The 24,357-nt window shown below is 40.4% G+C and overlaps 2 protein-coding genes across 14 annotated transcripts in view; one reads left to right on the forward strand and one right to left on the reverse strand.

Annotated features, from left to right (window-relative positions):
- The window catches only part of RABEP1 (rabaptin, RAB GTPase binding effector protein 1), a 108,002-nt gene extending 84,420 nt beyond the window's left edge, over positions 1 to 23,582 (forward strand). For all 10 annotated transcript variants that reach the window (XM_014530213.1, XM_014530214.1, XM_014530212.1 and 7 more), the window contains 8 exons: positions 1,676 to 1,792; positions 7,766 to 7,864; positions 11,627 to 11,767; positions 14,833 to 15,022; positions 15,656 to 15,711; positions 18,261 to 18,359; positions 20,068 to 20,184; positions 20,910 to 23,582. In XM_014530213.1, coding sequence (XP_014385699.1) covers positions 1,676 to 1,792; positions 7,766 to 7,864; positions 11,627 to 11,767; positions 14,833 to 15,022; positions 15,656 to 15,711; positions 18,261 to 18,359; positions 20,068 to 20,184; positions 20,910 to 21,011 — 921 coding nt within the window. In that variant the 3' untranslated portion in view covers positions 21,012 to 23,582. The remainder of the gene's footprint in view (positions 1 to 1,675; positions 1,793 to 7,765; positions 7,865 to 11,626; positions 11,768 to 14,832; positions 15,023 to 15,655; positions 15,712 to 18,260; positions 18,360 to 20,067; positions 20,185 to 20,909) is intronic.
- A 182-nt stretch (positions 23,583 to 23,764) lies between these two features.
- NUP88 (nucleoporin 88kDa) overlaps positions 23,765 to 24,357 on the reverse strand; it is a 39,290-nt gene continuing 38,697 nt past the window's right edge. For 3 of the 4 annotated variants that reach the window (XM_014530224.1, XM_014530223.1, XM_014530225.1), the window contains one exon: positions 23,771 to 24,017. In XM_014530224.1, the coding sequence (XP_014385710.1) occupies positions 23,954 to 24,017 (64 nt within the window). In that variant the 3' untranslated portion in view covers positions 23,771 to 23,953. Of the gene's footprint in view, positions 24,018 to 24,357 lie in introns of all 4 variants that reach the window. The other variant, XM_005882576.2, reaches the window with a different exon arrangement.

Below are 24,357 nucleotides of genomic sequence, written 5' to 3' on the forward strand. Positions count from 1 at the left end.
CCAGGCCTGCAGGGGAGGGCAGTTGGGGGTGACCAGGTCAGCAGGGGAGGGCAGTTAGGGTTACCAGGCTGGCAGGGGAGGGCAGTTAGGGGCAATCGGGCTGGCAGGGAAGCAGTTAGGCATCTATCAGGCTGGCAGGCACAAGTGGTTAGGGGCAATCAGGCAGGCAGGCGAGCAGTTGGGAGCCAGCAGTCCTGGATTGTGAGAGGGATTTCCCAGATTGGAGAGGGTGGGTGCAGGCTGGGCTGAGGGACACCCCTACCCTGCCCCCGTGCACGAATTTCATGCACCGGGCTTCTAGTGAGTATATAAACATGGAAAATTAATTAAATATTATATTAATTAGTATTTGGAATCTTCATTGCTTATTGCCTCTATTTCTTGTCATAAATTTGTTGAATTAATTAAGTTAATTTACAGGGTCACAGAAATTAAGATTAGGTTGATCTGGTACACTGAAATTGACATGTACCTTTTACAAATATAGTACCTAATAATGGGCTCCTCGGTAACGCTTAGAAAATAATGTGGAATTTCATGAGAGTAGGCTTGTGAAAGTATATGTAAGGAAAAGATACTTTTCCCCTACATTTCCTAATTGTTCTTTGATTGTTATGAAGATTGTTCTCTTTGTCTTTAACATAAGTTTAGGCATATTAGAATGATGGCTTAATATTTTCAAATGTCATTGGCATTGATTTCCTGCCTATATGCTTTTTTCATAGATGGTTGAAAGGTAAATTTCTAAAGCTATTTGTGAAACTTAGGTTAGCCTTTGATAGTGTGGTGTTGGAATGGGCTATCTTGGACTCCACAGTCATTTTAGTAGACATTCAACTGTGTTTGGCATTTTGCTGAATCCTGGGTATTCAGATACAAATAGAACATAGTACTTACTGCTTGCTCATAAGGAGCTTTCAGTGTTGCCAGCCAAGCTATCAGTTCCATATAGTTTGTTCCTGAGATGTATACACAGAACTGGCGGAGGGATAGGAACATCTAACTTTACTTTGGGCTCAGTTGAGTAACACTTGTGGGTAACTTTTGAGCTAAATTTCTTTTAGAACTCGAGTAAAAGTTAATTAGGAAAAAAAGTGAGGAAAGGGTGTTCAAGGAGAGGAAAGATGTACAAAAGAGCAGAGTTATGAAGGAAAATTATGTGTTCTAGAAAGTATGAATAGTTCTGTGGCTAGGCAAAGGGTGTGTGTGATAAAATAATGGGAGAGGAAGTTACAGAGGTCATGAGGACATTACTGAGGGAGGGGTGATGATTGAAGGGATTTAAATTTGATCCTGAAGACTTTAGGAGACGTCTAGGGATTTTAAGTTGAAAAATAGTAATGTGATTTGACTTTTGTTTTAGAAAAAAATGTCGTGTTAGTATGGATTGTAGATTGGAGGCAGAAGATATATTAGAGTCAGGGAGGCCAGGGAGTGTCCTAGCTTAGAGTACCCAGGAGGAAAAGCAGATAATGTATGTGAAAAATGATTTGTTAACTGTAAAGCAGAGTATAGTCATCAAATTAGGTCATTTATCTCTTTTTTTTTCTGAATTGACAAATCTATGATTTTTTCAGAGAAAGAAAATTAAATTTAAAAATTTTGGAGTCAAGACTTTTTCAATTTATAAAAGAATTCTGGTACTTCCTTCTAATTGACATTTAAAATTATATAGGTGAAAAAACTACAGGTGATGCTAAGGCAAGCAAATGACCAGTTAGAGAAGACAATGAAAGATAAACAGGAGCTAGAAGACTTCATAAAGCAGAGCACTGAAGATTCAAGTCATCAGGTAGGTAAATGAGGGTTTTTAGAATGTGACCCATGGGGGATGACTGGGTTGTTTAAATAAAAAAATTCTGAAAACTTAATAATGTTTCTTTCTTGCCCTGAAGATTTTGCAGTTCTATTTTCCCTCTGAACTATTGTTTTCTGGTATCTGTTTTATAGATTAAAAAAAACGCCACAAAACTTTTGAAGTAACTGATTAATGAATACCAGGAGGCTGATTCTCCTTTCCCCTTTGTTTTTTATTTGGTTTTCTGCTGCACAACAAACTTGCTGACAGGACAGATACTAATTATCTTTTTTTTTTTTTTTACTTTTTAAAAGTATAGTGTTCATACTAAAAACTCAGACATGCCAGAACTAACATTCTTGTAACAATATCAAGATTAAGTAATAGGACATTAGCCAGTACACCAGAAACCTTCACTTTCTCCTCCACTTATCACCCCTTCCCCAGAGGTAACCATTGTCCTAACTTCTAACACCATTAGATTTGCTTTGTCTGTTTTTTTATTTTCTTATTTTAACAAATGAATCATATTGTTTGTATTCTTTTGTGTCTGTCTTCCTCTATTCAACATATGAGATTCTTACTCAAGATGCTTGTAGCAGTATGCTTATTTTCATTGTCGTACAGTTGTACTAGTATATGGATATATCACAATTTAAATATCACAGTGAGCATTTGGGTTGTTTCTGGTTCTGGTATATTATAAATAATTCTGCTTTGACATTTTTGTATAGGGCTTGTTGAACATATTTCTGGTGGCTATATGCCTAGGAGTGAAATTCCTGGGTTAGAATGTTCAAAATGTCTTTAGTAGATACTAAGGCCAAAGCGTTTCGCAGTGTGGTTGTATGAATTTATACTCTGACCAGCAATATATGAGAAGAATTCCTGTGGATCGCAGTCTTGATAAACTTGATTTTATTGGTTATTTTAATTATAGCCATTTTGGTGGGTGTGAATAGTATTTCACTGTGGCTTAGTTAGCAATTCTCTGATGACCATTGAGATTATTTAGCATTTTTCATGTTAATTGGCTACTGGGATATCATTTTGTGTGTGTGTGATTCCTTCTTGAGTCTTATGCTGATTTTTTCTATTGCGTTGTATTCTTTTAATTTTTAAAAAGTTATTTGTTTATCTGATTTGTTAGTTGTTTTTCTAATCCTCACCTGAGGATATTTTTTCTATTGATTTTTAGAGAGAGTGAAAGGGATGGGGGAGGGGGGAAAAGAAATAGAGAAGGGAGGGGGAGAGAGAGAAACATTGATGTGAGAGAGACACATTGACTAGTTGCCTCCTACACACACTCCAAACTAGCTGGGGATGGAACTTGCAACTCAGGTATGTGCCCTTGACTGGAATTGAACCTGTGACTCTCTGGTGTTTTGGCTGATGCTCTAACCATTGGACACACCTGCTAGGGTAGGAGTTTTTTTTATATAATCTTCTTGGTGTCTTTTAGTGATTTGTGTTGCAAATGTCTTCTGCCCTATATCTTGTTTTTATTATTATTATTATCATCATGATCATTATTTTTTACTCTTCACTGGAGGATATCTTTCATTGATTCTAGAGAGAGAGGGGAAGGTAGAGGGAGAGAGAAACATTGATGTGAGAGACAAACATTGATCGGTTGCCTCTTGTATGCACTCCGCCTGGGGATTGTACCTATAACCTGGGTATGTGCCCTGATCTGGAATAGAATCTGGGACCCTTCAGTGCATGGGGCAATACTCCAACCAGCTGAACTATCCAGCCAGGGCCTTGTTTTCATTATTTTAATGGTGGTTTTTGATGAACAGGAGTTCTTAAGTTAATGTAGTTAAATTTATTGATCTTTTCTTTATGATTAGTGAATGTTGACCCAGTTATTATTTTTTTTAATTTTTAAAAAAAATATATTTTATTGATTTATTACAGAGAGGAAGGGAGAGAGAGAGCCAGAAACATCGATGAGAGAGAAACATCGGTCAGCCGCCTCCTGCACACCTCCCACTGGGGATGTGCCTGCAACTAAGGTACATGCCCTTGACCAGAATTGAACCCAGGACCCTTCAGTCCGAAGGCCGACGCTCTATCCACTGAGCCAAACCGGCTCTTGATGGCCCAGTTTTTAAAAGAATGTTTTCTTACCTTGGGGTTATGAACATCTGTTTTTAATACTATTTGGTCATGATGAACTCCTTTAGCTTTTGTTCTCTGAGAAATTGAGAAATTCATCTGTCCTTTGATTCTAAATGATAGCTTTGTTGAGTAATCTTGGTTGTATATCCTTGCTTTTCACCACTTTGAATGTTTCCTGTCAACCCCTTCTGGCCTGCAATGTTTCTGTTGAGAAATCTCACACTCTTTTTTTTTTTTTTAGGGGGTGGGGAGGAGATTTGTTGTTCTGCTTATTTGTGCATTCATTGGTTGAATCTTGTATGTGCCTTGACTGAGGATTGAACCCACAACCTTGGTGTATCAGGATGATGCTCTAACCAACTGAACTACTGAGCCAGGACTCAGCCAACAATCTTAGGGTACTCCCCTCTAGGTAACTAACTGCTTTTCTCTTGCTGCTTTTAAGATTCTCTCTTTGGTCTTTAACCTTTGGCATTTTAATTATGATGTGTCTTGGTGTGGGCCTCATTGGGTTCATGTTGTTTGGGAGTCTGCATTTCCTGGACTTATATGTCTGTTTCTTTCGCCAGGTTAAGGAAGTTTTCTGTTGTTTTTTTTTTCAAATAGATTTCAATGCCTTGCTCTCTCTCTTCTTCTGGTATCCCTATGTTGCAAATGTTGGTACATTTGATGTTGGGCCCGGAGGCCCCTTAAAGTACCCTCTTTTTTTTAATTCTTTTTTCTTTTTGCTGTTCCAATTGTTTTCCACTACCTTATTTTTCAAATTGCTGATTTGATTCTCTGCTTCATCTAATCTACTGTTCATTCTCTCTAATGTACTCTTCATTATAGTTATTGCATTTTAAATTTCTGACTGGTTCTTTTTTTGTTTTCTATCTCCATTTTTTGTTTCCTATCTCCTTGTTGAAGTTCTCAGTGAGTTCATCTCTTCTTCCCCTAAGTACTTTGAGCATCTTTATAACCAGTGCTTTGACCTTGGCACTTGGTAGGTTGTCTCAATTCTATTTAGTTCCTTTTCTAGAGTTTTGTTCTGTTCTTTCATTTGGGACATGTTCTTTGTCTCCTCATTTTGGCTGCCTTCCTGTGTTTGTTTCTATGTATTAGGTAGAGCTGCTGTGTCTCCTGGTCTTGGTAGAGTGGCCATATGTAGTAGGTATCCTATGAGGCCTAGTCTCCATGGTCACCTGAACCGGTTGCTCCAGGTGTGTCACTTGTGTGGGTTGTGTGTGCCCTCCTGCTATAGTTGAGCCTTAATAGCTGTTGGCATGTCAATGGGAGGGATTGACTCTCGGGCTGTGAGGACTGGGCATGACTACAGCAGAGGAGTTGTTGTGCAGGGGCTGACCCTGTGGAGCAGGATTTGTTCCAATGGGACTCTGGTGTCTGCCAATTCCGCTCTTAGAGTGTGTCAATTGTGGAGGTAGCTGGGTGGAGCTCTGGTGTGGTCTTAAACTGGCCAACAGGGTTTGTTGGTTCTAGGGACTCTTGGGAGGGGGTCTGGTGCAGGTCAAAGTGATCTGTGATGGTTGCCACTTGTGGTGGGCTTTGAGGTGCCTGGGAGAGGCCAAGCTGGGAACCATAGCTGGCTGCCACTAAGGCCCAGCTAGGAATCACTTAGCAGGAAGTATGGGGCATGCTGAGGCCAGAAGCTGCTTGTGAACCTTTGAGAGATGTTAGTAAAGTTGTTCCTGGGTTTGGGGTATTGTAAATGAATAATACATTTTCTAACATTCTAGTTTGTGTCTTTTGTTGGACATATGGACTCATTTCTTTTGAGTATATCTATGAGTGAAATTAAAGTTTTTGCTTAGGCTTATTTTTTTTTGCGATAGTAGCTAGCTATTTCCATTGGTTATTCTTTAAATAATTGATATATGTTAGACTTTCACATGCATCTATATGACTTTTTAAAAATATATATATTTTATTGATTTTTTACAGAGAGGAAGGGAGAGGGATAGAGAGTTAGAAACATCCATGAGAGAGCAACATCCATCAGCTGCCTCCTGCACACCCCCTACTGGGGATGTGCCCGCAACCAAGGTACATGCCCTTGACCAGAATCGAACCTGGGACTCTTCAGTCCACAGGCCGACGCTCTAGCCACTGAGCCAAAGTGGTTAGGGCCTATATGACTTTTTTTTTTTTTAATATATATTTTATTGATTTTTTACAGAGAGGAAGGGAGAGGAATAGAGAGTTAGAAACATCGATGAGAGAGAAACATCGATCAGCTGCCTCCTGCATACTCCCTACTGGGGATGTGCCTGCAACCAAGGTACATGCCCTTGACCGGAATTGAACCTGGGACCCTTTAGTTCACAGGTCAACGCTCTATCCACTGAGCCAAATCAGGGCTATATGACTTTTTAAATCTTCTGTATTTTCCATTTTTGGCTTTATTTTCTTCAGGTTGTGTTCTACTTCACTGATTTTCTTTTCAAATAGGTCTAATCTGTTGAAATCCATTGAGTTTTTAATTTAGGTAAATTTTTCAGTTTTTTAAATCCATTTGGTAATTTTTAAAAATTTTTTGGTTAATCCTCACCTGAGGATAATTTTTTCCTCATTGGTTTTTAGAGAGAGTGGAAGGGAGGGAAGAGGGAGAAAGAGAGGAGAGAAACATCGATGTGGGAGCAATACATTGATTGGTTGCCTCCTGCACACCCCTGACCTGGCCAGAATTGGGCCTGCAACCCAGTTACAGGCCCTTGACTGGGAATCGAACCCAGACCCTTCAGTTGGCAGGCCGATGCTCTAACCACTGAGAAAAACCGGCCAGGACAATTTGGTAATTTTTTATTGTTTTCAGTTCTCTGAAACATTTTCTTTCAAATCCCCAAACAGATCAAGTATATTTTAAAGTCTGCCTCTAATAATTCACATATCTGAATTCATTGTAGATCTGTTTCTGTTATATTTTTTTAATCATTTTCTCTTGTTTTTATCATATTTTCTTGTGCATTTTTACTTGAGTGGTAGACATTGTATATGAAAAATTATTGAAACAATACAAAGGCATTTTCCTTATAAGAGTCAGGTACTAACAGTCCTATATCACCTTGAGCCTGTTATAGGAATTGTGATTATAGAAAATCGTGAAGGTTGTATTATTTTAAATTCTTCCTTACCCTCAGGTATGGTCCTTTGGGGACCCAATCTGAAGTGCAGAGTGTTTACCAAGGGTCCCTTTGCGAAGTGGATCCTTGACTCCCAGACACTCTGCTCAGCTTCTCAGTGTCACATCTGTTTCTTTTGGAATTGGCACATTCTTCTAGAGAAGAGCTGTTCCAGATGCTGCACTCACCACTCCCAGTGTGCTCACTCTGGACCTGGGCTCCGTGATTTTTTTTTGCCTTATTTTCCAATGTCTCAAGAGTACATACATGTCTTCAATATTTTGGTCTCATTTTTCTAATTCTTGATAGAAAGGTGGTTTCACATTATCCAAATCACTACTACTGGAAGCAGAATTTGGACAATATTTTAACTGTGTAAACAAATTTATTTTGATTTATTTTATAATTTTTAAGATTATTATTGATGACTAGGTCACAATGATTAATATCTGTGGCTAGAGGCCCATACAGTGCCGTTTGCTCATGTGTGGCAGCACGTGATCCTGGGGACTTCGGCACTGCTTTGTGATAGCTGAAAGGCTGAGGCTTTGTATGCAGCAGATGCTCACATACCTGTTGATGAGTGATGAGTGGGTTACGATAACTAATACATAATCCTATACATTAAGTAAGCAGAGATGGAAGAGTTAGTTTCAGAATAACCAGTTTCATAACTGCTATTTTTTGTATGTTTTTTTTGTTTTGTTTTGTTTTTTTGTAAAAGATCTCAGCACTTGTCCTAAGAGCCCAAGCATCTGAGGTTTTACTTGAAGAGTTACAACAGGGGTTTTCCCAAGCAAAGAGGGATGTTCAGGAACAGATGGTAAGTTAATATTTAAATAAATGTTAAGTATGTTCAATATAGTTCTTTTTGTTCTATCTTGAAATCATCTTTGATATGACTTTATCTCCCAGACCAAAGTATGGTTACTGTTATGTTCTCCAGGGCCTACAGTAATAGGCATTAGTTTAGTATGCTGCCTTATAATGGGCATAATAATGTAAACATTATTATGTAAAGACATTATTTCTTTTTAAGCCTACCTTCTGACCTCCTAATATTCCAATCTTCTATTTTTCTGATTTCAGAAACCTAAATCAAATAAACTGTGGACCACATTTAATTTTCAGTTCCAAGTACAAACTAAAACTTGAAATTTCTCAGAGCCCTAGCAAGTGTAGCTTATAAGCAGTCATGCTTTTCCTGGACAGCGAATTTACCTAAAATAACCTCATTAATTGCCCACGAGTTATGATAAAGCATGCTGATAAATCCTGCTGTGGCCCTGGGAACTTTGAGAAGGCCATTCATTTTGAGATGGTTGGGGTAAGAGAGCTTCTTGAAGAAGAGCTGGCTGGAACCTCTGCAAAATAGTTCCCCAGATTTGGGCCTCCTCCGTCATCTGACTCCATTTGCCTTATTCTTCCTTTTTTCTCAAAGTTGGGACCCTGCATCTGATGGCCCTTTGTAAATTATAGCATTGTTGGTTCTGCTGGGATGGTCCTACAGGGCTGCCTCTTGTCCAGCTCTTCCAGGGATGACCAAAACAGCATCAGGTCACATGGCAGTGGTTTCTTCTTTCTTTTTTTAAAAATCTTTTTTATTATTATTGATTTTTAGAGAGAGAGGAACATCACCGAGAGAGGAACATCATTGATAGGCTGCCTCCTGTACGCCCCCTACTGGGGATGGAGCCTGCAACCTGGGCATGTCCCCTGACTGAGAATAAATTGGCATCCTCTTGGCTCCTGGGTCGATGAACCACACTGGCTAGGAGGGTTTCTTTTTGGTTGGCATTGGGTCAGTGTCTGAATGACCTTTAAGCTAACTTCTAAATCCTAGCCCTGATCTGTTTCATACTTGCAATTGTTTCTCAGTCTCTTTCTCTTTCATATAATGTATGCACATACAGGGTGGGGCAAATAGATTATCAGTTGTTCATATGGTAAAATAATATAGTAATTAATAATAATCCCATATAATAAGAGAGATATGCTAATAAGCCCAGATATGCTAATTAGTCACAGCCAGATATGCTAATTAGTCACGACAGGTTATGCTAATTAGTCATGACCAGTATGCAAAATGACCATCACTCCAATGCAATCATAAGAGAGGGATATGCTAATTAGTCATAGCCATTATGCAAATTGACCGTCACTCCCAACACACAAGTTGGCCACCCCCATGTGGCCACAAGATGGCCAGCAGGGGAGGACAGTTGGGGGCGATTGGGCCAGCAGGGGAACAGTTAGGCATCGATCAGGCTGGCAGGGGAACGGTTAGGGGGTGATCAGGCTGGCAGGCAGAAGCGGTTAGGAGCAATCAGGCAGGCAGGCAGGTGAGCGTTTGGGAGCCAGCAGTCCTGGGCTATGAGAGGGCAGTCGGACATCCCTTGAGGGGTCCCAGATTGGAGACGGTACAGGCTGCCCTGAAGGGACACCCCCCCCTCCATGCTGGCAAGCGCAGTGGCGGTGGTAGGAGCCTCGCCCGCCTCCTTGGCAGCACTAAGGATGTCTGTGGGCCTAAGCCGTCAGTTGGACATCCCATAAGGGCTCCTGGACTGCAAGAGGGTGCAGGCTGGGCTGAGGGGACCCCCCGCCCCCACTCCCGAGTGCACAACTTTCAGGCACTGGGCCTCTAGTATAAGAATAACTGTTTTGCATACTCACATCTGTAAACCTACTTTTGCCCCACCCTGTGTGTTTTTTTTCTTCTTAAGAATATTGGCTCTGGAACATACTACCTTACTCTAAAGAGCTTTTTATTTTATTTTATTGGTTTTTGAGAGAGAAGAAGAGAGAGAAACATCGATGTGAGAGAGAAACATCTATAGGTTGCCTCCCATACACATCCTGACTGGGGATGGAATCTGCAACCTGGGTATGTGCCCTGACTGGGAATGGAACCCACAACCTTTTGGTGTATGGGATGATTGATGCTCCAACCAACTGAGCGACCTGGCCAGGGTTGTATGTATTTTCTGAACAATTTGGAATTAAGCTGTAGACATCATATACTCCTAAACATTTTACTATGTATTTCCTAAGAACAAAAATGTTGTATATAACTATAACGTTATTATAGTGGACCCTTGCACAATGTGGGGTTCGGGGCACTGACCCCAGCACAGTTGAAAATCCATGTACATAACTTTTGACTTCCCAAAATATAACTACTAATAGCCTAATAGCCTACTGTTGACTGGAAGCCTTACAAGTAATATCAACAGTTGATTAACACATATTTTGTGTTATGTACATTATATACTGTATTTAAAAAAATTTTCTTTAATTGATTTCAGAGAGGAAGGCAGAGGGAGAGAGAGAGAAAAATAGAAACATCAATGATAGAGAATCATTGACCGGCTGCCTCCTGTATGGCCCCCACTGGGGATTGAACCTGCAACCCTGGGCATGTGCCCTGACCAGGTATCCAACCATAATCTCCTGGTTCATAAGTCGAAGCTCAAACCACAAGGGTTGGGCTGGAATTTTTTCTTAAACTATAGAAATGTATAAATACTCAGAAGTTTCACTTTCATTCCGTATCTTTTTTACTCCCATATATGATCATTTAAATTTATCTTTTATCTTTGTTTTTTCTTTTTGAGGGACAAACTTGCCAGCAGCCAGTTTGTCCTTCAGGATGCAGTCAGTGGTCAGCCTCCTGAACTGTTCTCTAACCCTCTCCCCTAATTAGGTGCTCTTCCGTCCTTTTATCACTGCTGGGCCCATTCTGTCCTCGCACTTGTATTATGGTTGGTAATCTTTGGTTTACTCACCTTTCCCTCCACTGCACCATGAGCTTCTCCAGGGCATCTGTCTTGTATTCCCCATGAGCATCAAAATGCCTAGCATAGAGTAGTAGCTGCTAAATAAATATTGGGGGAGTGAGTAATCTACATTTATGTATTTAAGTTAAATGACTTAGTACTAAAACAGCAGAAATTAAGTACTTTTGTGGAATTTTATCTTATATAACTTTTATATTGATACAAATTCATATGAAGTACCTAAGATAGTTTTCTACATCAGCAAGCAGAAATAGGAGCTTATCCTATTTTAAGAATGAGCTACTTAAGGCTGTTTTATTTCCTAAACATATATCCTCTTGATGATGTCTAATATTGGGAGTTCTTGGGCCATTCACAGTGATCCTGAGCTTGAATGTAGGTACATGTCATGAAAAATGAAGAAAGATACTGCTTTTGGTTTCTCCCTACTTCATGTTGAATGCATGCTATCAGGAAAGAGGAGGCTTGTACTGTATGCTCTATTTGATACAAGTCTTAATTGTGTCAGACACTTCCATGTAGCTAGAGATACTGTTCCTTCTGGAGTCCAAGATAGGGGGGAAGAGAGTCAATACTTTTAGTCTGTTGGTAGAAGCATAAAATGAGCTCAAATAACTTGCTTCATTGCCTGTCCCTTCAATATATGTAAAGGCTGCAAGTCAGTCTATGAGGTTTATGCACCCTGTCTCCTCAGCACTCATTTGGTTTGGCTTGTGTTTCTCTGGTGCAGCTATCAGCAGATAGGATTTAATCTTTCTGGCTGTGATTAGTATCTGTTTCTATTTTAGGCAGTGCTGATGCAGTCACGGGAACAGGTTTCAGAAGAGTTGGTGAGGTTACAAAAAGACAATGACAGTCTTCAGGGAAAGCATAGCTTGCATGTGTCATTACAGCAAGCAGAAGACTTCATTTTACCAGACACTACAGAGGTAACTTATTTTCCACCTGCTCAAAAATGTAAACAAACACATTTTCTGAAATGGCTATAAATTCTTCTTTTTTTAAAAAACAGGCTTTATTGAGATATAATTGACATACCGAATACTTCATCCATTTAAAGTGTATAATTCAGTGGTTTTTAGTATATTCTCAGATATGTAGCCATCACCACAATCAATTTAGAACATTTTCATCACCTCAGAAAGAAACTCCTTACCCTTTATTCCTTCACCCCACAGCCTTAAGCAACTACTAATCTACTTACTACCTATTGATGGCCCTGTTCTGGATTGTCACATGAATGGAATCATAGTTCTTTTTAATCCTCACCTGAAGATATGTCTTTGTTTAAACTGATTTTAGAGAGAGGGAGGAAGGAAGAGAGAGAGAGAGAGAAACATTGATCGGTTGCTTTCTGTACCCACCCCTACCGGGGATCGAACCCACAACCTGGGTATGTGCCCTGACTGGGAATCAAACCCATCACCTTTCAGTGTACTGGATGATGCTCTAGCCAACTGAGCCACACCAGTCAGGACTGGAGTAATATAGTTTGTAGTCTGTTGTGACTGGCTTCTCTCACATAGCATACATACTATTTTCAAAGCTCATCCATGTCATAGCATGTATCAATTCTTCATTCCTGTACCTATTTGTTGATGGACATTTGGGTTGTTTAATGTTGCTATAAACATTCACATATGGGTTTTCATGAAGACATGTGTTTTCATTTCTCTTGGGAAAAACCTAGCAGTGGGATTGCTTGGTGTTTAATTATTTGAGGATTGCTCCACATCCTCACCACTTGTTTCACTTAAAAAAAAAATTTTTTTTAATTGATTTCAGAGAGGAAGGGAGAGGGAGAGAGAGATAGAAACATCAATGATGAGAGAGGATTATCGATCAGCTGCCTCCAGGCATGTGTTCTGACCAGGAATCGAACTGGGACCTCCTGGTTCATAGGTCAATGCTCAACCACTGAACCACACCAGCTGAGCTTGTTTCATTTTTGATATAGCCATCCTAATGGGTGTGACGTGGTATCTCATTGATTTGCATTTCCCTAATGGCTAATGATATTGAGCATCTTTTCATGTGTTTATTGGCCCTTTGTATATCTTCCTTGGAGAAATGTCTATTCAAATCCTTTGCTCATTTAAAAATTTTTTTATTGAGTTATAAGAGTTGTTTATATATTCTCCATGTAAGTCTCTTATCAGGTAAATCCACTGTAGATATTTTCTCCCATTCTATGGATTGTCTTTTTCACTTTCTTGATGGTATCCTTTGTAGCACAAAAGTTTTAAATTTTGAGATAGTTCCAATTTACCTGTTTTTTCCTTCTGTTGCTCATGCTATCAGTGTCATATCTAAGAATGTTTTGCCAAATTGAAGGTCTGAAAGTTATTCTTGCAGAACCAGATTGAGAACGCACCAGAAATGAAATGTTTGAAGGGGTCACCAAGCTGGATCCTTGATGTTTTCCTGTTCAGCACTTAAAAGGGTGTACTACACTCTCCCTCCTTTAGACTTCAGTAACCCTTTAGGATGCTTTTAGTCATTTCCATTCTCCTGTGCTTAGGGGTGAATCTGGGCTGCAAACCCAGAAGTTGCCCAAAGACATTCATAACTATCTCCTTAACATTCTCCAACCTTTTTTACATTTTAAAACCTTTTAACATATAAAAAAACTTCATCTTATGCTAAGCTCAAGTAAAACCTATAAACAGTATAGTTAAAGATCAGATTTCTTAGAGCAATTTTCAAAACAAAATAGAAAAATGTTATTCGTAAAATCCTTTTGTTCTTTTATCTTAAAAATTGTAATTGTTAAAAAACTATTTAAAATCAAACATTACATAAATTTATATTTTTGTAAGTAACAGTTTTCCTTAATCTTACCTCTACACCTTCTACAATTTGGTCTTCATTCTTCTTTCCTGTATATACACATTAGCATTACTGTTAATTTTGGGTTTTTATTTTACTTATTCACAGGGGCTCCGCTGCCTACCTTGCCATTAGCTCCTTGCTTTTCCTCTCATCCTCCTTCACCCCCATCTTGTGGTGTCAGCTCAGTTTGCTGGTGCTCTCCTTTCTGAACTGGTGGCTGATCTCATCAGGGAGAAAGTTTGCGGGACCTGCCTGCTTTTGCTATCAGCAGAGCACTTAACAGCTCTGTTAAATTTTCCCTCTTGGCAGGAAAGATTCCTCTCTTCCATGGTCTCTAGAAAACTTCTTATTCCTAAATTTAAAAAAAAAAGTAAATCCAAGAAGCCTTGAAGGATGTAACCAGTCTAGCCTTTAAGCCTTGATTCTTAGACTAGTTTCAGCAGTAAATCTTATGAAATATTTGTTAAGTTTTTACTTTTTCCCCCTCCGTTCTGTAATTTATATACATTTGCTAGTTATCTAAGAATCCCAGTTTTTGCTTTACAGTTGCTTTAGGATATCATTGGGAGGAGTTTAAAGAAGACAGTTAAAATTTAGGGAAAAATGAGATTTAAGCTGAATTTATTATAGCAAATGGTGATCACCTTAGAAAGCCATTCTTTGCCATACTTGCCTCTGGGCTAACATAGTACTTTGCTTGTGGTAGATATTCAACAAGTGGTTGAATGAATAAATAAATAAATTTTATCTTCATAGAATTCACATTTGCTTCTGAGTTTATCTTTTGGTCCTTATACCCTAACACTCCTTAAATTTAAGCAAGGACTAGTTTAGCTCCTAAACTATTCATGGTGAACCCCACATTGTAAGTCACTTAACATTTTTATTTTTCTGCTTATGAAACAGTTTTGAGGGAAAAATATGTAGTTCACAGTGCACATTTTTTGGCTGGAAATGTTGTCTTATTTCTATAACATTCTGAATGTTAACATGACATGCACGGTACCTGCCCCTTGAAGCCCCAAGTGGGGTGGAGTTGGAAATCTTTAATTTTTGAACCATTTAAAGCAACACCTGAAATTCTGGTTGCAGAAAATCTTTACCTTCCTTTGTTTACTTTCTTTCCTCACAAACCCAATAACCATTTGTGTCTTTAATCCAGGAACTCCGGGAATTGGTATTAAAATACCGTGAGAATATCATTAATGTGCGGACAGCAGCAGACCACATGGAAGAGAAGCTGAAGGCTGAAATACTTTTCCTAAAAGAGCAGATTCAAGCGGAACAGTGTTTAAAAGAGAACCTTGAAGAAACTCTGCAATTAGAAATAGAAAACTGCAAGGAAGAAATAGGTGAAGATAAAAGTGATATAGTTTAGAATTGGAGGCATTAAATAAAACTTATTTCTGATTGTAAGAAGTAATACATGGCCATAGAATGTGGAAACAGAAAAGTATAGGAAAGAGTTAAGTAAGAACTCAGTCCATTTTTCCAGATGTTCTGATATATCCAGTAACTAGGAGTAAAACAAAAAAAAACACCCAAAACTCACTGTATTTTTAGGAGCTCTAGAGGCCTCTCTTTGGCAGCTACTAGGAGATGGGAAAGTCAGTACTTGAACCTAGACCACTGGGGAGTGTGACTAGATGCGTGGCGTTTCCTTGCAGGACTTTGATGGGTTAACAGATTCCTGCAGGGAATATCTCCACACACCCCAGGGTTAGATGTGGATGTCTGATGTAGAGGGAGTTTATGATACAGTGTTCATTCATATGGACTCTGCTTTTACCTGAGCTTGGTTATAATGCTGATTGGGGATAATTTTGAGAAAAGGGTGTTGGTTTTCCCCTGTGTTTAGTATATATTTGACTTCTTTCATTATATGAGATTGAAATTATGGTAGAAAAAGGAGTGTTGTAAGAAAAAAATTTAAATCCACAAAAATCAATAAATGATAACACTTCTCCCTCTTTTTTTCCTTCTAGCTTCCATTTCTAGCTTAAAAGCTGAATTAGAAAGAATAAAAATAGAAAAAGGACAGGTGAGTTTCATGAGTTTCAAATTAATTCCACCAGCAACCAGTAGTTACTAGTGTTTGTTGAATTCTGTTGTGCTAGACCCAAGGAATGAAATATAGTTACGACATGTCCCTTGTGTCTAGTGGGAAAGGGTGTGATGATAATCGAGACCACTTACTGAGGAGTCTGCTCTGTGCCAGGCCATATGTAGACCAGAGGGTACAGAGGGGGCAGATATGATTGCAGCCTGGAATTTCCATGGTCGTGGGAAGACAGGCAAGGTATGGTATTGATATGTACTTGAAGCTACAGTAGAAATATGTACAGAATCTTTTACAAATAGGAGATGATGGTTTCTAGCTGGCTGAGCCCTCTTCTCTTAGACAGCATGACCTTACTCAACACTGACCTCCTTGTTTGTTGACCTTTGCCTCCACCTGCCCCTTCCTTCCCACAGTCTTGGCTGCACCAAGCCCATCTCTGATATCTCACTCCAGCCCCATGTTGCCTCATCCTCATTTACCATCCTTCCAGCTCTTACACCCATGGGCCCAGCTGTCTGAGAACCTCATTCAGACCTTCAATTCCCTGCACTTTTCCTTTGGTTTTAGCGACTTCCTCATGGCTTTGCTTTTCTCTGAGCTGCATCTGTATGGCTTCTTTCATCTAGTCTCCCAGCAGCACCTGCAGGTCCCCTGACTTCTCGTCTGTCTGCTGCCCTCGGTACTGCCCAGCTCTGGGTTAATCCTGCTGTGCACCTCTCCACCTCTGCCCCACGCTGCTGATGCCACTGGAATGAAGAAAACACTGCTTGCCCTAACCGGTTTGGCTCAATGGATAGAGTGTCGGCCTGCGGACTCAAGGGTCCCGGGTTCGATTCCGGTCAAGGGCGTGTACCTCAGTTGTGGGCACATACCCAGTAGGGGGTGTGCAGGAGGCGGCTGATCGATGTTTCTAACTCTCTATCCCTCTCCCTTCCTCTCTGTAAAAAAAAAATCAATAAAATATATATTTAAAAAAAAAAGAAAAAGAAAACACTGCTCATGTCATCAGTTGGGCCTCGAGTGCTACTCAGTTGGCCTTTCATTTGCCCTTAGCAAATGTCTTCCTTCCCTCCCTCCCAGTGGGAGTCAGACAGTCACACTCACTTCACCTCCTCACTCGGCATGTGATGGCCGTGTACCCGTCATCGTAGGGCAACCTTCAGCTTCCTGGCCTCTCAATTACTTCTCTTACTTTTCTTCCCAGCCTTCACTGTCCTGTTTCTTCAGAGAAAATGATCTGTTTCTGCCTAGTGAGGTGGCTCAGTTAGTTGAAGCATCATCCATACACCAAAAAGGTCTTGGGTTCGATTCCCAGTCAGGGAACATACCTCGATTGCGGGTTCAATTCCCAGTTAGGGCATGTATGGAAGACAACCGATCAATGTTTCGCTCTCACATCAATGTTTCGTTTCTCGCTCTCTTTCTCCTTCCTCTCTCTCTAAAATCAATGAAAATATCCTCAGGTAAGAATTTTTAAAAAAGAAAGAAAATGAGTCTTGTTTCTGACCAGACTTCCTCTCAGTTTTCCGCTCAGTTATGGGCCTTGAACTTCTACCTTGTTATTGGTCTTTTCCATTACACAGATGTTTCCTGTTAAGAGGAGAAAGGTTTCTCTTTGGATTATAATTCTCTCTCAAGTTACCAATCTTTCTTCCTCCTTTTATAGCCTGGGTTCTTGACCTCCACTGCCTGACCTCCCGGTCACTGCTCACGCATTGAAGTCTGGCTTCTGCCTCCACTGTACCGTTGCGGTTGCACTGGCAGAAATCATCAGCCCTCTAGTCACGTCCCATCCTTTCCACTCTGTTGCTCTTTGGGTTCAGACTTCAGTTCTCACCTGGGTTATTGTAACAGCCTCCCAAATTTATCCCATTCCAATTCATCTTCATAATAAACCAAGGTGGCCTTTATATTGTAAACTATGTCCCAGTCTGGTTAAAAGCCCTCCAGTGGTTCCCTTTACCTCCGGGACCAAGTCCTTATTCCTTAGCCTCCCTACTGCCTCTCCAGCTTCAGCCGCAGCACTCTGTGCCGTAGCTCTGTAGCTCTCAGCAAATAGTCACCACAGTTCCTGAACTCGGTTTTTATTCATCTCATCCATCCCCTCTCTTTGGAGTAGCTCTCTCCACCTTCACCCTTTTCTTTCCCCTGTAAAATTTCTCATCTTTTAAGGATCAAATGTTATCTCTTCAAGGGAACCCTTCTCAACTTTTCTGGCAGAATTAAATGCTTTTTCCTCCATGTTCACATGTCAGAATTCTTTACTTACATGTCAGTCTTTTCTGATTTCTCCATCTCCAGGCCTTAGAACATAGTAGTTGCTTAGTTTAATGAAATAAATGGGTCTTGAAGAATAAATAGAAGATTCACAGAGACCAAAGGGTGAGAAGAGCATTATAAGCAAAGCCAACGTCCAAGGCCTAGGAAACCTGAGAACTTGGGCATCGTGCTCCAGGCACAGCTCCTCTGGGTGGTGTGTTGAGTAGGGAGTTTCGATGAATTCAGCTTTTTCCTTCTTCCTTTCACAGTTGGAGTCCACATTAAGAGAGAAGTCTCAACAGCTTGAGAGCCTTCAGGAAATGAAAATCACTTTGGAAGAACAGTTAAAGAAAGAGACTACTGCTAAGGTGATGTTTTTGTTGGTAGTTGAATAAAAAAACTGCTAAGAATGTAGGATCACATCTTGCCTATTTAAAAAAGATTGCTGCTTTGAATAGTGCTACCCTTTGAAAGTTGTCAAGACTTTGCAGAAAGAAAATGAAGTGAATTTATCTCATTAGAGTTGGGTCAGATCTGACACTGCCCGCTCTGGCTTTTTAGGTGTTGGGCTGAAAGGGCCATGAAGCAAACTTGGCTCTGCCATAGCTAGACACACTGCTTCAAAAGGGTCATTCATTTGACTCATCAAATACTGCATTGAACCATATTTGCTGCCTGATTTTTGATGATTCCAGTTAGAATAAAGGTGCATGAGACTAATTGTGGGGGAGGTTTCCTAGAAACAGTGTCTGTATGGTCACTTTTAAGGGTAAAAACACTGTGAACCTGGTATCTGATAGTTCTCTGTAGAAATGTTGCCACATGGTTTGCTGAAGGGGAGATAGCTGGGGCTGCCTGATACATGTTCACTGAGAATTTTCATATGCTTTACTGTTATGGTTGTCAGAGAAAGTCCCCAAAGTTTCTGTCCCTATTGCTGTAGTAGCTCTGATCTTAGAGCTGCTTTAAATATATATATGTGTGTGTGTGTGTGTGTATGTATGTATGTATATATATATATATTAGAGGCCCGATGCACGAAGATTCGTGCAAGAATGGGCCTTCCTTCCCCTGGCTGCCGGCACCGCCTTCACTCCGGCTGGAGCCGCCTTTCCACCTTCACTCCAGCCCGGAGCTACCTTTCTGCCTTTGTTCTGGCCCGGTGACAACTTTCCGCCTTCCCACGCTGCCCAGAGGCCCGGAGCAGCTGGGCGGTGCGGAACGCCTGCATTGTCGCCATGGTGATGATGCAAGCATCCCGCCTCACCCCCGGCTGCTTGGCACCTGTGTATGCAAATTAATCCACCATCTTTGTTGGGTTAATTTGCATACTCGCTCCTGGTTGGCTGCTGGGTGTCGCAAAGGCACGGTCAATTTGCATCTTTCTCTTTTATTAGTGTGGATATTGATTTCAGAGAGGGAGAGGGGAGAGATAGAAACATCAATGATGAGAGAGAATCATTGATCAGCTGCCTCCTGCACACCCTCTACTAGAGATCGAGCCCACAACCAGGGCATGTGTCCTGACCGAAATCAAACCCAGAAACTTTCAGTCCGCAGGCCGATGCTCTATCCACTGAGCCAAACCAGCTAGGGCTTAGCAGCTGCTTCTTGATGATTAGCCACTGTCACCAGGCTGCTGGGGGTGAGGGGAGATGTGTACGTCTGTGCGTGCAGCACTTTAATACGTTTTGATTCATTTTAGGGACCTCGAGCAAGTAGCTTAGGCAACTCTCGATACCCACCTTTCTTCTCTAGTAGGAGACTACAAGTTCCTAGATCTCCTAAGTCAGTGGTTCTCAACCTTGGCTGCACATTAGAATCACCTGGGAATCTTTTTAAAATCCTGATTTCTGGGCCTCATCCTCCGGAAATTCTGTTTCTTTGTTACTAATGTTGTGGCCCCACCCCATAACAAAGAAACAGAATTTCCAGAGGATGAGGCCCAGGAATTAAAATTTTACAAAGATTCCCAGGTGATTCTAATGTGCAGCCAAATTGAGAACCACTGTCCTAAGTGATTCTGACCTATGGCTCTTTGGCGTTAATCCTCCTCCAAAACTTGTATTTTTTTAGGTTACCATTGAACAACTAATGTTTGAAGAGAAGAACAAAGCTCAGAGGTTGCAGACAGAACTAGATGTCAGTGAACAAGTCCAGAGAGATTTTGTAAAGCTTTCTCAAACCCTTCAGGTGAGGCATTTGGGGAACCTTTAGAGCACCAAGGCACTTTAGGGGGTCCTGGTACCCAGGAGAACTCACCGCCCCTTGACTCTATCACTGACAATAGCTAATCCAGCCCAAACACCTGCCTGGTCATTCAAGCCAAAACCCAGGTGTGTACCTCAGACTTGTGCCCCTTTCCCTCTCTACCATTGGTCCTTAAGAGTAAAGTGTGAAGTCCTTGGAATACCATGTAAGACCCTTCCCAACAAGGCCTATCCCTACAGTTTTTCACCTCTTTGCCTTAAATTTTATATTCCATGTTCCAATGTATTTTAACTCCTTGTGGTTCCTTGCCCACAGTAGTCACTCTGGTAAGCCTCATTATCTCATCAGCGCCTGACTCCCCAGGCTCAGCTTAGCTTTGTCTTCCCCATAGACCTACAGAGCTAGGTCCTCACACTGGGCCACAGTGGTCCACCACCACCTCCATGCTGCTTGGCACACAGTGAGTGCCTACAGTGACATTTAGCATATTGTGCTGAGATTCTCTTTAAGTCCCCCTGTCCCACCACCAACTGAACTGTGGGTTCTCTGGGGTCAGGTCTCATTCACATCCATGGTCCCAGCACCTTACACTGGGTCTGCTCCACAGCAGCTTTTGGGAATTGCTCCATCTCCTCTAAACCAATCAAAGTAACCTTCCGAAAATCTAGGCAGGAACCATGTGCACTTACCCTGTATTGTCTCTCCAGGTGCAGTTAGAGCGGATCCGGCAAGCAGACTCATTGGAGAGAGTCCGGGCAATTCTGAATGATACCAAACTGACAGACATTAACCAGCTTCCTGAGACATGACACCTTCACAGCAGGACTCTCGCCTGCACTTTGGGTTTTTAACTCATCTTTAGAGCAACATTAATTACTTACTCTTAACTAAAGAAGTCACAAAAAAGGAAGACTGGGGAGATGTGTTTCTAGTGGGAGAAGACTGTGCAGCACAGGAACAGCAAACAGCCAGGCTAATTTGCAGCAAAAAGACCTTTCAAGTGGGAACACTAGCGAGACCCCAGGCTTGACTCCAGCAGATGTGGATCAGGTTCGGTGATGGAGAAAGTGCTGTTTCCTTGCCTGTTTATCCAACATTTCCCTAAAGCACCATCCAGTAGTGTTTGGAATTACATTTCCTGTTCATAGATATTGGAAGAGATCATTTTTTGTTGTATAGAGTACATCAGTAACAGTATTCAGCTAGCAAGACACGTGTAGTATGCTGTATGAGTATTTTATATTAAAATATGAAGTTTGAGAGCAGGCCATTGGCTAGTGACTGCATTTCCTAGCTCAGTGCTTTTTTAAAAAACTATTCTATCTTTCATTGGAGGATCTTAAATGCTACTGAAACTTGCCGGAGAATCAGAAGTTGTGGCAAACAAAACCAATTCAAGAACTGAATTATGAGAATTTGAAAACTTAGCTGGGGCTATACGTATTGGAAATTGAGGCTAAAGGAAAAGCACAAGAAACTGTTTGAAAGCACTTTTTCTGCTACTTGGATAAATTTCGTGGGCCCACAGGTACCAGGGTCAAACTGAACTGGTACCACCTGCTCTTGAAAACTTTATTGTATCAGTGGGAAAAGATAGTATTAACAAAACAAGCTGACAACATCTAGTACAAATTTATAAATCTGCTGCTTGCTTTTAACTCGAATCAATGGGCCGAAGTACTGTTTCAGAAGTGTCAAATACAAAATGGTGATAACTATGTTTGACAGGTACCAATTTTGTATTTTTCTTTTATAATTTAGACCTGGAGTGTGATAATGCTTATGAAGTTGGGAAAACCCCAGTCAGTCCGTTCATCAGTTTGGAAATCTGCTTTGTCATTCCTGTGAGGTTAGCTTTTCTTTGTGAAGAAAGCTTCAGTGAACAGGCTGCCTTGGCCGTGGCCGTATGGTGTTGCAGAAAGCAGAGAACGGTTCCTATTGGTTATTGACCTGCTGCAGGACTGTCAGCCAGTAGGAGTCTACATGGTTTCATTCATGATAGAGATGGTTCAAAGGTAAAATTGTTTTCAGATAATTTTTGTGATTGGTGTTATATAACAGCAGGGTACTTGAAGGACCCTTACAGTAATTAAATGGATTAAGTAGATTGTTTGGCTCATTTAAAGCCACCATCAACTTAGAGTTTAAAGTGAATTGTCATTGTTATAAATGAAGCTATTGTGGACTAGCCCGAAAGATCTTTACTTCTGTCTTCCATGGGACAAGATACAGACTACATACCTCATTCCTTAGGTTATTGTTGTAGTCTTGGATTCATGATTATGAATTTAAAAGTAAATACTAATTATGGAAATAGTGCTACAGGCTTGCCATGCATGAAACATTATTTTAATTGGTTTACAGTCCCTTTGTATAAAGTACTACTTGGTTTAAAGGAAACATTTATCCTCATTGAGTTACAGGGAATTTAATTCTAAAATACAATCTGTTTAAATGTTATAAGTGTAAGACTGGTTCCTTGAATTAAGCCCTGAGCTAATCTGTTTCAGAATATTAAAATTGGCACTATAATTCAGGATGGATGGGTAATTCATAATCTTCCTGAGCTAAACTATAGGTCCCAGGGAACTGCTCTGCTGAGACAACCTTGCAGATGTTTTTCTCAGTAAGATGGTACTGGGCCAATAAAATCATGATTAGGGAACCACTGGTAGTCTCTACTGTGGCAGATGCAGACTGTTGGAACCCACTTTGTTAAGAAAAATATCCTAGAAAAACCCAAACTGTTACTCTAGGTTTTGTTAACAATTTGTTTCTGGTATGAAGCAAACATTGTGCCACTATCCTGGTAAGAAACACTTTAATCTGGGTTTTCTGTGTAAGCGGGAAACTGATTTGAAGGCAGGATTTAGCCTGTCTGGACAAAAGAAAAGATCAGTTCGGTTTCACAAGTATTCCTGTGTTTGTGTTCAGTCTGTACACATATTTTTCTCACGCATGTCTAACATGATTTACCTCCTACCTGTTACCTGCCTTATGTGGCTTTTAATTGGCAGTCACTCGGCCATTTCTGGGCAGGTGCAGTATTACCTTTCAGAACTAATATGGGCAGGTAAAAAACATTACCCAACGCTAACAGAACAAAATCATATGCTGCATACAAAGTCTTTGTTTCTTTTTCCCTTTGAGGTCCTACATTTGTACCTTGTACTCACTTGTAACTCATATCAGGACACAGTGCACAGCCAAACTGAGCTCTCAAAGGTAATACTGCCTGTGGAAGTGAGCCAGCAGCGGCTTTGCAGTTGTGGATCCTGGGCTCGGCTCTAAGCAGATTTCAGATGTAACCGTTTGTTAACTGTACTGAAGGTGTGTCCTTAGGAAGAGAGTGTTCAAATTAAAAAAGCTGCTGCCTAGTATATTGTGTGGCCTTTTCCTTTGAATCCTTTCTTTTCAGAATCACATTTCTGGTGTTGGCACTTTAAAATGCAGCTCTTAATCTTGTTCAACTGTGGAGAAAACTCAGGGTTCTTGGGCTTTTAAAAAAATCCTAAGCCATTGCTGAACATAATCGTCAACTTAAGCTTATATATAAGGCACATTCCAATTTTTAAGTCAAAGCATTTATTCAATAATTATAAAACAAGTAAAGTATGAAAATGATGAACAATATAACACCAAAGCTCATCCAAATGCCTCTTTATAAATAGATAATGCTACTGGCTTGTTTTACAGTTTGAGCTCAAGCCTTCACTTGTGTTAACTTCAGGTGCGACTGTTCCTGGTGGTGTCAGAAGTTGACATGATTTCGGATATCATTAATCTGCTTCACCATTTCTCTTATGTGTTCACCCCTGTAAAATCATAAAATCACTTTTGGGAACAGAACAAATGAGTAAGCCATAAAGAATTCAAACTAGTTAGTAATGTTGAAATTAGAAGTGCTTTGCTAAAATAAACAGGTTAACATTTCAGATGGATAGTAATGGTGTTTACTACTTATTTAAGGCTAACAGCAGTGGCAAATAGTATTGCAACTGCTGGAAATATTTTTTAACATGTTCCCTGGGGACTACACCTTGACCACACAACAAAATCATACTACAATGAAGTCATCATCTCAAGTTCTTTATCACATGGCTCCTATTTCAGTAAACTTGACATACAAATGCCAAGTAATGTCAGCTGGGCAGA

The sequence above is a fragment of the Myotis brandtii genome, unplaced genomic scaffold, assembly GCF_000412655.1.
Source record: "Myotis brandtii unplaced genomic scaffold, ASM41265v1 scaffold728, whole genome shotgun sequence".
Lineage (NCBI taxonomy): Eukaryota > Metazoa > Chordata > Mammalia > Chiroptera > Vespertilionidae > Myotis > Myotis brandtii.